Consider the following 12,776-nt stretch of genomic DNA (forward strand, 5'->3'; position numbering starts at 1 on the left):
TGGAAGCGATGAAAGGTTTTTGTAACTGTACTTCCCTGTGTATTGTGGAATCTCTGTATCCTGGATACTGCAGTGGTTGTATTCCCCAGCTATTATGTAGATAAAGTGCCTCGAGATGGAAAGGATTCATTATTGAACTGTGTGGAAAAGTTACTTAGGAAATAGCATGTCTGAGTGCTGCTTCTCACATTGCATTGTGCTGCTAACAGCCATAAATACACGGTTCAGCTTTCAGCCACCTGCTGCATTTCCCAATGGTTTCTCCCTCACTAGATGTTTAGTGCATGTTGAAACCATCATCTTGTACTGAAATTTTCCCTTACTGGTAAGATAGCAAGGCATCTTGACTCTCTATGGTTCATATGCCTGAATAACTCAAGTGGGAGAGCAGTAATTAGTCTTGCTGTGCAGGGCAGTGTGATGGCACAGATTGGAGCATGGGGGGTTGAGGATTAGCCCAGGCTGAGCTATGGTGCATGACCTTAGGCATGTCACTTGACTTTCTGCCTTCCTTTAGCCCCACAATAAATAGGTCTGGCCTGTGTGTGCCGTGTTGTACCTTAGGAGGGCTCTGTATAAAGGTGCTGTATTGGCAGTAACTATACTAACTGTACTAACAAGAATGGCAATTACAAGGAAAATGGTGGATATACAGAAGGTATAAGGAAAAAGGAACTCACCAGAGCTGAGGCGATCCTCCCTGGCAAGCGATCTCCAAGAGATGCTGCCTCAGTGAGGGTCAGCCCTTAAATGAAGTCTTAGAGGAGGTGGAGTCGAATTCCACCCCTCCAGGGAGCGCAGCTACATAACTTTCACCTGTGCTCCCATAGCTGACCCCCACACTTGCCTCAGCTGATTAATCAGTGGTTCACACTGTGATCTCCCATACAGGTGCTATAGTGGCTACAGTTTATAGACTATAGATTATCTGCCCAGTGACTCATGTAGGCTGGGTTTGTGGAGCACATAGACTAGAGGAGGAGCGAGGAGATAATCTGCTGTGTAATTAGTGCACATTCTAAGGGCAGAGAGGCTGCCTGTGAGCCACAGGTACTGGGAAGGCCCCTTCTCAATGCAGAAGGGCAGAGCAGAGTGCAGGAGCAATAAGAACGCTCCGGGCTTTGGCTTTGTGTTGGTGTTTGTAGTTCTCTGTCTGCTGTCAGCACATCTGAAAGTACACGGGATGTTGTCACTGAATTTCCAGGCGTTCAAGGCTGCACGTTGGCCGTGCATGGGGTGGGTCTAAATATAAACTGCACTGAGCCAGCAGTGCAGCTCCTGCATTGCTTCCCAGTTTTTGGCTGCTGCAGCACCAAAGTCAGTAAAGGACAAGCAGATGAGAACTCCTCCCTTCCAGCAACTTAAAAGAAGCCAAATGCTGCTTCACTGAGATTTCTGCCTCCTAAATTCAACAGCAAACACAGGCTGGTATTATCAGCTCACACCAGATCTGCCTGCAGACAATAATTCTTCCTGTCCTGGAGTCCTGCCCATGTGCATTATTGTAATTATCAGCAATTTAAAAAAAAATAAAGCAGTAGAGCTAGGATGAGTTGCTGGTCTGTAGATTTACTGCCTGCTGTGTCAGGCATTCATCAGCCTTCCTGGGCTCGAGCCACCTATCTGCTGAATAAAAGCAGGAGAGGTTAAGGGCAGCAAAGCGTGGAGCACCATTGGAAGCACAGATTCAAAGCTCTGCTCATGTTTAGGAGTTATTAATCCAAATACAGGGGAATTGTAGGCACTCTGTTTAGAAGTTCTTATATGTAAATTCACTTTGCCAACTTCTTTCACTCTTTAATTGTAATTTCTTCTGATAGGATCTGTGCCCAACAGCCCGTTCTGAAGTCTCTTGGTTTGTGCATTATGGTGTATGGAGCAATATTTCTTCTGAGGGCCTTCCCTTTTTGCAAACACAGACAGCACAAGTGATCCTTCGCAGTGCAATGTGGCACTTGTTGGCAGTGGAGCAGCAAATAGTTGTGGAATGTTTAACCCTTCTGAGCAGGAAATCAGCTCTGACCTATGGCCAGTCGTACAAAAGGCATTTTCTTGTGGGGTCGGGTCATCCCCAGTGTGTGTCTGTGAGCTCTGCCTGCACTCAGTGCTGCTCACACAGCAATGGAGGATGGAGGTTCCATTTCTGAGTGCTGCTGTAGAGGAAGCCTGAAAATGAATTTGAAACAAAGGGACCTGTCTGCATTGTCAATCTTGTGGCCATGAACTGGGTCCTTAGAGAGAAGTGCTTCCATCAGGGGGATTTAGAGATCATTGTGGGGTGATGGAACAGGTCTTTGCCCCAAGAGCCCCCATGGTAGGTGAGGTCCTTCAGTTGAGTGGCAAAGTTGAAGGTGTGGACTCCACTGGGATTCCTTGTGCTGTGTTCTGTCCTTACAGGTACGATGAGATAAAAATGCCGAGTTAAGTAAGTGATGTGGTCGGTGAAAAATGGGAGCTCATTACTCACAGATCTTATCTTGGGGTTAAAGATTCAGCTCCTGCACATCACAGTTCATTAACTCACCCAACTGCGCGATTCCAGAGCAGACTTATTCCATCTGATTGGAAGTGATGAAATCAAGCAAGTAATTAGACTCGTTTGTTCAGCTGCAAATTGGGGTTTAGCATGATCCCGTAATCATGGCAACGGACTGATATGCAAACTGTAGGAGCAGACCTGGAGGAGGAATGGTACCTTTGCCACAGTGCGAGGTGTCAGGCCGGAGAGACAGCAGGACTAAACAGCAGCTAACAGCAGTGTGTAAATAGCGGCTGTGGGTGACTTCAGGAGGTTGGTATGTGTTTGAACAGGAGTTTTGCTCCTGAAGGCAGCTGTGAATGGATTACCGGAGGATGTTTCTGCCTCTGGATGGGAGCTGCACCTCTCCTGCTTTTCTTCAAAGCAAGTTGGGCTGTGTTAGCAATCCTAACCACTCAAAACATGCCTTGTTCTTCTTACCAGGGCCAGCTCGAATCCTGGATGCAGTCATAGTGTCTCAAAGCAGAGTTCTGCTGTGGATTTCTTCCTCCCATCTATCTGTTGGTACCAACATGGTGTTTGTTGTTAGAGAGCTGGAAAAGCCCTCTTAGAAAGTTTACTTGTTATAAAGGACCATCCTGTACTTCCCTTTTCCTCCTGGCACAGCAGGGCAATGAGGAAGGCAGTGCAGGACATTTGTTTTTTCCCCTAATATCTAGAAAGCAAAAGCTGCACTTGGAGTTGACCAGCTGAATTCCTCTCTCGATCACTTTTGACTCGCTGCGAGTGTATGTGCGTCGATTGAAGTTTGTGGGGATCTGCAGGCAGTAGGGGATGAACAGTGCCTGCAGGAACATATGCATTTTTGAGTGCTTGAAAGGTTAAATATGAAGGCAGGATTGGTGGCTTGGGGCAGTGCAGCCTGCCAGAAAAACACAGCCTTGGGGCAGCGCTGCTCTGGAGCCGCATCTTGCTGTTTCTCATCTGCCTTATCTGAAGCAGTTGAAATGAATTTCACTCCTCCCCCCTCCCAAAACCACTTTGAAGAGCTTTTGATTTTGGAGTTCTTTGGGTGAATTGCTTTGTTGTTGTTGTTCTTAGGGTTGGTTTTTAGTTACACGGGGAGAGGCTGGCTGACTCCTAACCCTTCCGAAAAACCCCCAGCTCTGCAGTTTAGTTTAATCCCGTTTTTCTTTTGTTCAGCCTGCAGGATTTCAGGAAGGGAAGCTGGCCTTGTTTGCAGTGCTCGCTCTGCAGTTTGACCCGGATGTGCCTTTGTGTTGTCAGGCTTTTGTCTGATGGTAGAACCTGGCAGGGCAGCAGCCCTGGGAATGCGTGGGGTGAGGGATGGGCTGGGGAGCTGCATCAGCAGAAGCCATCCTTACATGGAGGTCTGGACAGTGAGGTGTATGTATCCCTGATGTCTGCAGATCTCTGGGCAAGCACCAGACTTGAATCTCTGAGCCATCCTCCTGAAGTGGGAAGCGATTAATTTATTAGCAGAAGCAACACTGCGAGCTGCACAAAGGAGTTTCTGCCAAGGGTTAATGAGATTACTTCTTTATCCCCAAATACTGGGGATGGTGAGCGGGTCTTTAAGTTCTTCAGACATCTGTTTTAGCGTTTGTGGGCCCGACCTTCAAGTGTGAATTACCCTTTGGTTTCAACAAGCTGTTGTTGCAAAAATAAAGTTGGAAAAACAAATGCATTGCTGGTGAAAACAGACTGGGGAGCATCAGCTTCAAGGAATACGGCTACAAAGTGTGTATGCAAGACTCTGCTGATGGAAGTGGGAGCTATCTGCGGAGATGCCGGAGCCTTTCTGGTGCTTTGAGTCGTTCTGCTTTCTGTCAGGTAAAGCAATCAACTTGTGTTGTTTTTCTTTGTCTTCACAGGCACTTGCAGCCAATGCTGGGACAGGGTTTGCGGTGGCAGAGCCTCAAATTGCCATGTTCTGCGGGAAGCTAAATATGCATGTGAATATCCAGACCGGGAAATGGGAACCTGACACTTCTGGGACCAAGAGCTGCTTTGGAACGAAGGAAGAGATTCTGCAGTACTGCCAGGAGGTGAGGATTGCTGTGTGATCTGGCTCTTCACTGCTGCAAAGGATTTGGATTTGAATTTAACCAGTCAGTAGCAAGATAACCCTGCAGGAGAGTTGTGTTTGACTGTCTGCCTTCCCTGAACAGCCCTGCTGTGTTGCTGCCGTGGAAGAGCAGCGTGGATGATCTAATGGGATTTAGGAGTTACCTCTAGTTTATATCAGCCCACGCTGCCCTAAGAAGGCCCTCAGTCTGTAGGTCAGGGAGGTACGTTCTCCAGATACTGCAGCCTATTGGCCTTGAAGAGTGTCTTTAATTATTCCACAGAGGTGACTGGCATGTAAAATACCAGCAGGAATGTTTTTTTTTTAATGGGAAGGTGATAGAGCACGCTATGTCTGGACTGTGGAAAACTTCTAGTACTGTTTTACAAGGCTGATGTAACTGGGGCTACATGTGGTTCACGTAGCGGAAATCTAAATATAAATCAGTGTCTGCACTTGAGAACTTGAGCAGAAGTGTTAACAGAGGTTATAAATGGAGCAGGCATAAGGAAACATGAGGAGTTAGGTGCATATTAGCTTGGCAAATGATGAGTCAGTCTGAAGATGTTATTAGTCCTCGTTATTGGTGCTTGCCCTCTTCCAAAGGGTATCACACTGTCAGTGCACCAGCCAAAATGGAATGGGTAAAAATACTCTTCTTCCACCTCCATGCAAAGCCAGAGGCCTCATCTCTGTGCCCAGCTCTTGCCCCTAACCTGGCTTTCTCCTGCCACGTGTAAAGAAGTGGTGACACATTCCATTGCTGATGCCCTGAGTGATAAACAGCTGGGGGCTTTTTTATGTCTTCAGCTGTTGGGAGCTTGATCCAGAAGAGAATGTATATCCGTGTACAGATTTGAAGTTACTGTTGTTCAGAGAATTGGCCTTGCTTCTTCTGGCTGAGAGCCACTTTGTGCATTCCTTGTCCTTTCTGGAAATAAATGTATCTGTGGTTCTTTTTAAACAGATGTATCCAGACCTTCAGATTACAAATGTCGTGGAAGCCAATCAGCCTGTCAGTATTGACAGCTGGTGCAAGAGGGGGAAGAAGCAGTGCAAGGACCACACTCATATCGTTGTGCCCTACAAGTGCCTGGGTGAGTGCATGACATGCTTCCCTGCATTTGTGTGTGGGGGGGAGGGTAAAGAATTGCCTCCTGGCTTCTTAGATAGAGAACATCTGAGTTCATAAAGCTCCTCTCATATCGGGTTGCCATTTCCACATCCAACTTCCACTCAGATGGTTTTATTTCCACAAGATGGAACTCTGCCTTTCTTCAACAGATCGACGGCTTGATAACAGCTGCACTGGAATAATGGTGCCTGGCGTGAAAAAGAAATCCCCGTTCTCTTTGCAACTGCCATAAAAACCTGAAGGCTATTGTATTAGAATATCACAAAGACACTGGGATTTAATACTCTGATCTTATTTTTGTGGAGCTTTAATATTTTGTTGCCTTGGAAACTTAAACACTCTGCCTGTTCAGGCTTCCTGCTTCAGTCTTGGCAAGAGATCTCTATTCTGTTTCAATGCCTATATTTAAACTTAGCTGTTTCAAAAGGGCCCTGCTTCTTGCAGCTACATCCTTCATCCCCAGTTTTGAACTGTGAAAGATATCAGATAAACTGTCACGGATTTCACTGTACTTTCCAAAGTCCATCCAAGCCACTGGAATCAGGCAGCACTTGTTTATCATGCAGCTTTTGACCCGTAGGTCGTGATTGACACTGCTGGGCTGGTTTTCTTAATTACTGCATGTACCTCAGGTTAACGTGTGGGTTGGTATGAGAAAGGACAAGGACATTCCAGAGGTCTGTGTAGGTGCTGTTCTCCTGTATGTCGTACCTTCCATAGAGCATGAGTAAAAGCTGAATTCGGTGTGGTTACATCTCAGGAGAAAGGTGCATATCTATAGGTATAAAAACACAGTTGGAGAAGCAAGGAAACCTGACTGATCAGACTGAGTACTGCTGATGGGAATAAGGATGAAATGAAGGTCTCTGGGTTTATAAGGAGTCATCAGTTTTGAAAATAATCCTCTCCCAAGCGTGTTCTTCAGCTGGTTTTGTGGCACAACCCTAAAATTGGAGAAGCATGAAGCTGTTTGTTAAAGGCTGTCACGTGTGTCATCTGCTGCACTGCTATGGGCTGGTGAGGCTCAGCTTGTCAGCTCTGGTTTTTACATCTGAGATGCAAGTCATAAAATACATCTTTGTGGTCTTTAACAGTTTGCAAACTGCTTGCTCTAAATGGACAATGAGCACCTCTGGGGTATGCAGGGCGTTTTTACTGTAGTCCAGCCTGCTGGTGTTTCCCTTGCTACATTAAGGTGCTGACAGTCTTGAGATAGGATCTTGCTGCGTTTAACCTCTCCAGCCTCTCCCCTGTCAATGAAAGCTCTTTTGTATTTCAAAGGTAAACAGGGGACAGGAGGCCCCCTGGCACTGGCACTGAGCTGTAAAATAGAGGTTACAATAGGATGGTGGAAGTGGGGCTGAACTGGTGAGGTGTGAAAATGCAAAGTGCTGGCTGAGCTGCCAGGTGCCATGGGAACATCTCCTCTGCTCTCATTCTAAAAGGAGGAGTGGTTTTTTTTAATTGGAAGTGGTCATCAGTGAAGTAGGTGTCCCATTAATGTGCCATGCATAATGGTTTTCTATTTACAGCCTGAGATGAGAGACCTTTCCATGTCTTCCATTCCTATATTAGAAACAGGCTCTGTGGCAGCTGTTTATTAATGCTTGTTATTTCTTTGAGTCTTCTGCCCCCAAACATTCAAACTGATGATCTTTCCTTACCCCTTTTAGGGTATCCAGGCATTTTCTTATTTTAAAACTACTGGAACCGGCATTTAAATCCACAAAGAAAAATCTCAACTCTGAGAAAACATAATATATTGCAGTGCTGATGTTTGTTAGGAGTTTGGACTAAGAACAGGAAGTAATGCCTATGTTGTTCTGATCCTGATCCGACATATGTTGGTGCTAAACTGAGTTGTAGTGGGTATTGAACTTAAACAGTTAAATCCAACTGCTGCAAAGCCTGCAGGGCAAACTGATATCTTTGTCCCATTTCTTCTTCAAAAGCAAGATTCTGGCCTTGTGGCTGTGCCAGAACTTCATTGCGCTGGTGAGGCTGTGGTTATCTAAATGCTGGAATGCAGTGTGTTTGCTGAGTCTGGTTTTACTCTGTTATTTTTGGGGGCTGTATGGATTTATTTTCCTATCCTCTGTTTTGGTTAGGGCTGTCCGAGCTGGGGAATGTGCCACAGCTGATCCTGAGCTAAACCATCTGGAAACGTGTAAAACAAAACAAACAAGACTTAATCAGATACCCAGATACTGAAAACATAGATAACACTTGTGGCACGTAAAAATGTTCAGGCTGTTACAACAACAGGCAGCTTGAAGCAGCCTTGGTATGATACAGCTCATTTAGAGATTGATGATTAAATGCTTTGAAAGCTTCTGTATGCAGATGCAATGTTCTCCACTTACAACTGAGCGTGCTTTTGAGACACCTGATGCTGCCTCTATCTCCTGCAGGAAGCTGGATGTTTATGATGGGATGGGTGGACCTTTGTTCACCTCCTTGTGGCCATCTCTTGTCTTTTAGTGGGTGAGTTTGTGAGCGATGTGCTGCTGGTCCCGGAGAAGTGCCGGTTCTTCCACAAGGAGAGGATGGATGTGTGTGAAAGCCATCAGCACTGGCACACGGCAGCAAAAGAGGTAACTGAGATGCTTTGGTAAGAGTGTTTACCCTGGGTATGTGCACTTGGATGGCTGTAGAGCTGGAGTGTAATGCTGTTCATCTCTGGGGTCCCTCATTCCCATGTTGCAGGCTGCAGCCTGGGGCGGAAGGCGATGGAAAAAATGCTTGTAAGTGCTTAAATGGCATCAAAAAGCAGTGTGGCTGGTTGAGTTATTTTCCAATCTTGCAAGACTGTCCTAAGCAGCTTCCCAAGATCATACGCTGGGATGGAGCTGGGAATGGAATCCATATCCCTGGTTACACTGCACTAACTGGTGGCTCATCCTTCATCCTGCATTGTGGACAGTCACAGTGGTCAGAGTTTGGGATATTTCATGCACATTTTCCATTAACGTTGGTGCTGCTGCTGGGGATTTGGTTTGGAGTGCAATGTGAGTTATGTTGTGACCGATTAGTGAGGTTTTACATAAGAGATGGATTATCTTCTCAGAATAAATCTAGACCGCTGGGGCTTTGGCTGCTTTGTTATGTATTTTGGTTGGAGTTTTTATCAATCTGCCCAGCAAAAATGTTACAAATTCTCTGTGCACCCATTTCAGATGTGAGTAATTAAAAAGGAAATCACAGTTAAATATACATGCTTAAAATTTTGTGGGTACAGTAACACAGCGCTTCACTGTGACAGTGTTAGTAAATAAGAGGTTAAGGATGTACCAATTAAGCTTCTATTTCTTTAATTTCCTGGGAGAAAAACCTGTCTTAATGAAGCTGTGCTAGAGGAATTGCTTTTTAATTGAGGACAAACTTTATGTACAGAAAATATAAAGATGGCTTGCTTTCAACAGATTTGTTCTGCAGAAATATTTGGCTGTTACAAAGCAAAACAGGAGAGAGTTCTGATCTACATAATAAAGCCTTTCTTACTGCATCTTTGTCTGCAAAACGATACGTTTCTGTAGTTGAAGAGAAGCCTATAGACATAATGTCTAAGCACAGTTTGGACTGGGCTTTTTCTTGAATTGTCTGATTGATTTCCATCTGCAGCACGTTCAAATAATCTTGACACAAAGTGCAGTTGAGCAATTACTCACTTACTCATGTGAAGTTTAATAGATAAAGTTTAATGAAATGGCCAACCCAGGAAGGCAAACAGCAGTTCCCTTTCTTCCAAGTGCTCTCACCCTTGAGTTGGCACAGAACACCTGATTGTTTCTGCAGAGCTTAGCAGGGCTGTGACAAATGGGTGGTTGATAGGTATGGGGTTGGGGGGTTGTGCATTAACACCATGAAGTGCTGCATGGCTTTGGATCAGGGACTTCTCTGGGGACTTTGCTTCTGCTACAGGTTTCAAATCCATTTACTCATAGTGTTCAAACTCAGGTTGTGCATTGCTATTATTTGGATTATTGGTCCTTTCATTGCTGGGACCTCTGCTAGGCAAACATTATCCAAAGTAAGGGCATGATCCTCATCTACCACGTGTGGGCTCCTCTTTCAGGCCTGTCTGACAGAAGGGATGATCCTGCACAGTTACGGCATGCTGCTGCCCTGTGGAGTAGACCAGTTCCATGGAACAGAATATGTATGTTGTCCCCAGACAAAAATTGTGGATGAGGCTCTGTCCAAGGAGGAAGAGGATGAAGATGAGGATGAAGACTATGACACTTACAAAAGGTGAGGTTCTTACTGCTCACAGGTGTTAACAGCCCTGCACGTGAAGCTGCTTTTACCTGTTACAAGTAGATGGTGGGGTTTGAGAGGAGAATTTCTGTGCTTCTGAATTTCCCAAGGCAGAGTCCTAAGCTTTAACACGCCTTGCAGGAGGATGAGTGACTTTTCAGCACTCCTTTTACAGCAGCTGAACAGTCCCTTCTTTCCATCCTTTGCCAGTCAGAAAGACTGATAGCTGCAATTCCCTGCAGATATTGCAGATTTGAGCTTACTGAAAAGAATCTGTTAAAGAAACATTAGGAGCCCCCACTAAGCTTAGAGGCATGGAGTTGCTCTGCTTGTAATAGCTGAGCTGTTGAGTCCCATTGCTGGGGCTGTACAGCCATCAATACACTTATTTTATCACCTTTGGTTTTCCTAAAACAGTTGAAAAGAGAGTCATTATTCTGTTATGCCAAAGGCTGGCTGCAAAGGAGCTGGCTTTCCCTTAACTCCCTAACTTAACTGTATCCCTTCAGTGAGTTCCCTACAGAGGCAGGTGTAGAAGACTTCACAGGAACAGCTGTGGAGGAAGACGAGGATGAAGAAGATGAAGGGGAGGAAGAAGAGGATGTGGTGGAAGATCGTGATTACTATTATGATAGCTATAAAGTAGATGATTACAACGAGGAGACCACTACAGAGCCCACCAGTGACAAGGCTGTTTCTGAAAAAGAAGTGAGCAGTGATATGAAATGTAAGTCACGTTCTGGCTTCCAGGCCTTTTACTTCCTTGTACTCATGTTGGCTGTCAGTTGGTGATAGATTTTTGATCAAGTCAGTAAATGCCACTTGGAAGTTTTATTTGCCAGATAAGTTAGCAAACAGAGGAAAGCTGATGATGCTTGTGTTTCAAGTGTTGAAATTAACTCTCTGGAGCATGGGCCATATGTTTCCAGATAAACAGCAGAACTGCTGGCAGAAAGCCCAGTGTTTGGCACACTGAACAAGCACCTCCATGAAGGTGCAGCGTTGAGTCAGGAAATAATATCAGCATAGGCTAATTTTGGGGAATCTGATTGATTCTATGTGCAGGGTACACCTTGAGATCCTGCTTTTGGGTGGGTACCTCGAGTGTTGTGTGCTATACCCAGATTACAAAAAGGAAGCTTAAAGTGATGGGGTGCATTCTGCAGAGGTGGTGTTGAAAGTGCCCTTTGAGGCTGAGGATGATACTTGGTGCCCCCTTTCCACTCTCCAAGTTAAACAGGAATAGCCTTTGTATAAACCTTTCTCTTTCACAAAAGAAAGAAAATCAGCACAATTGGCTCTCTTTCATTACATAAGTATTTGCAGTAGGTTCTGCTAAGTAGTTGGTGCCATTCAGAGGGCATCTGTGTTGCAGACTGTCCTATACTTTGCATGTCCAAGTGTCTGCAGAGAGAACGAGGAGCAAAGAGGGATTGAAATTCAATTAGCTACAGATCACTGAATCATTGCCAGCAGTTCTTGCATCTTGCTGGTAAAATGCCAGCATGCTGCAGATAATTTTCCTTGCGGAAGCAAGGCTTAGATCATATATGTGCAGAACCATTACAGAGCTGCAGATGTTGAAGCAGATTTGGAACAATTTGACTGGAGTGTCTGTTTTGGGGGTACACAGTCTGTTTTCTTGAAGTACCAAATACAGTTGCTGACTTACACAGCATATCTGTTCTCTTGCCTCAAAATAACCCATCAGCTTACATTGCCTGCTTATTGTGAAGCAGCCCACATGCCAATGGCTATCTGGATTTTCAGTATCTAATGCATAACCTTAAAAATCTAACAGCTCTGATTGCCACAGCGATCACGTTCCGTGTGCTTAGCCTGCCTTCTCACTTGCTTTTACACCTCGCCTGTGAGATGCTGAGCATCTATCCAGGCAGAGTGCAGTGGAACAGGACATCGCTGAATGCGTTAAGCAGCCCTAATGGGTTTTTCTCTCCATCATGCTGGTTTTATACAGCTCAGGCCCTACCACTGGGATACCCAAGACACAACTCTGGCATCAGCATAATAGATCCTTGCTGTTCCTAGTGCTAGCTAATGTGAGATTACTCTTGCAGATGAAAGCTACATGTCGAGACTCTGGCTTGGGTAGCCCGCTGCAAAGCAGCATGTGTAGGCCATTCCCTTGCAGTGAACACTTGTCAGATGTTAAGAATCCCCCTCAAACTGACAAAAGCCCTTTGGTGAAGGGCTGACATAGCGATGCTGAGCCCAGATGTCCAGAAGGAGGTGTGAACCAGGGCCACCACTGCGTTGTACGTTGCTCGGCACGGCCTGTGTTCCTTACCAGCTCATGTTCTACCCCGTCTCCACACAGCTGTCTGCTCCCAGGAGGCGATGACAGGGCCCTGCCGGGCTGTGATGCCTCGTTGGTACTTCGACTCTAACAAGAGAAAATGCATTCGCTTTATATATGGAGGCTGCGGAGGCAACAGGAACAATTTTGAGTCAGAGGAGTATTGTATGGCTGTGTGTAAAAAGATGAGTAAGTCCTGCCTCCCACTGGCCCCTTTGCAGCTAGCCACTGTCTGTCTGGCGTTTGGTGTCTCCTCCTCCTTGCCTAGGTCAAGAGAGGATCCGTGTGTAGCCCATCCTTTTGGTTCTGGTGTCTGTCCTTTTGCAGCAGTCTCCTCTTGTCTCTGCTTCTCGAGGTCTTTAGGTTTGACTTTCATGGGGGAAAGTGGTTCTGGTTGCGTGCTGTCTGTGCTCACCATTGATCTGCAGCTCTTACCAAGGGGGCTTGGTTATCTTCTGGATCTATAACAGGAACCAGGGGTTGTTTCTCAGCTCTCATT

General features: G+C 45.6%; 1 protein-coding gene across 8 annotated transcripts in view; it reads left to right on the forward strand.

The window, feature by feature from the left end:
• The window catches only part of APLP2 (amyloid beta precursor like protein 2), a 33,341-nt gene that overhangs the window by 8,316 nt on the left and 12,249 nt on the right, over positions 1-12,776 (forward strand). For 4 of the 8 annotated variants that reach the window (XM_015883965.2, XM_015883966.2, XM_015883967.2 and 1 more), the window contains exons 2-7: positions 4,375-4,548; positions 5,536-5,665; positions 8,185-8,297; positions 9,779-9,954; positions 10,470-10,687; positions 12,299-12,466. In XM_015883965.2, the coding sequence (XP_015739451.2) occupies positions 4,375-4,548; positions 5,536-5,665; positions 8,185-8,297; positions 9,779-9,954; positions 10,470-10,687; positions 12,299-12,466 (979 nt within the window). The remainder of the gene's footprint in view (positions 1-4,374; positions 4,549-5,535; positions 5,666-8,184; positions 8,298-9,778; positions 9,955-10,469; positions 10,688-12,298; positions 12,467-12,776) is intronic. The other 4 variants (XM_015883969.2, XM_085525761.1, XM_085525762.1 and 1 more) reach the window with 1 other exon arrangement.

This window comes from Coturnix japonica, chromosome 34 (genome assembly GCF_054131305.1).
Source record: "Coturnix japonica strain WE chromosome 34, WE-NBRP24, whole genome shotgun sequence".
In the NCBI taxonomy this organism is placed as follows: domain Eukaryota; kingdom Metazoa; phylum Chordata; class Aves; order Galliformes; family Phasianidae; genus Coturnix; species Coturnix japonica.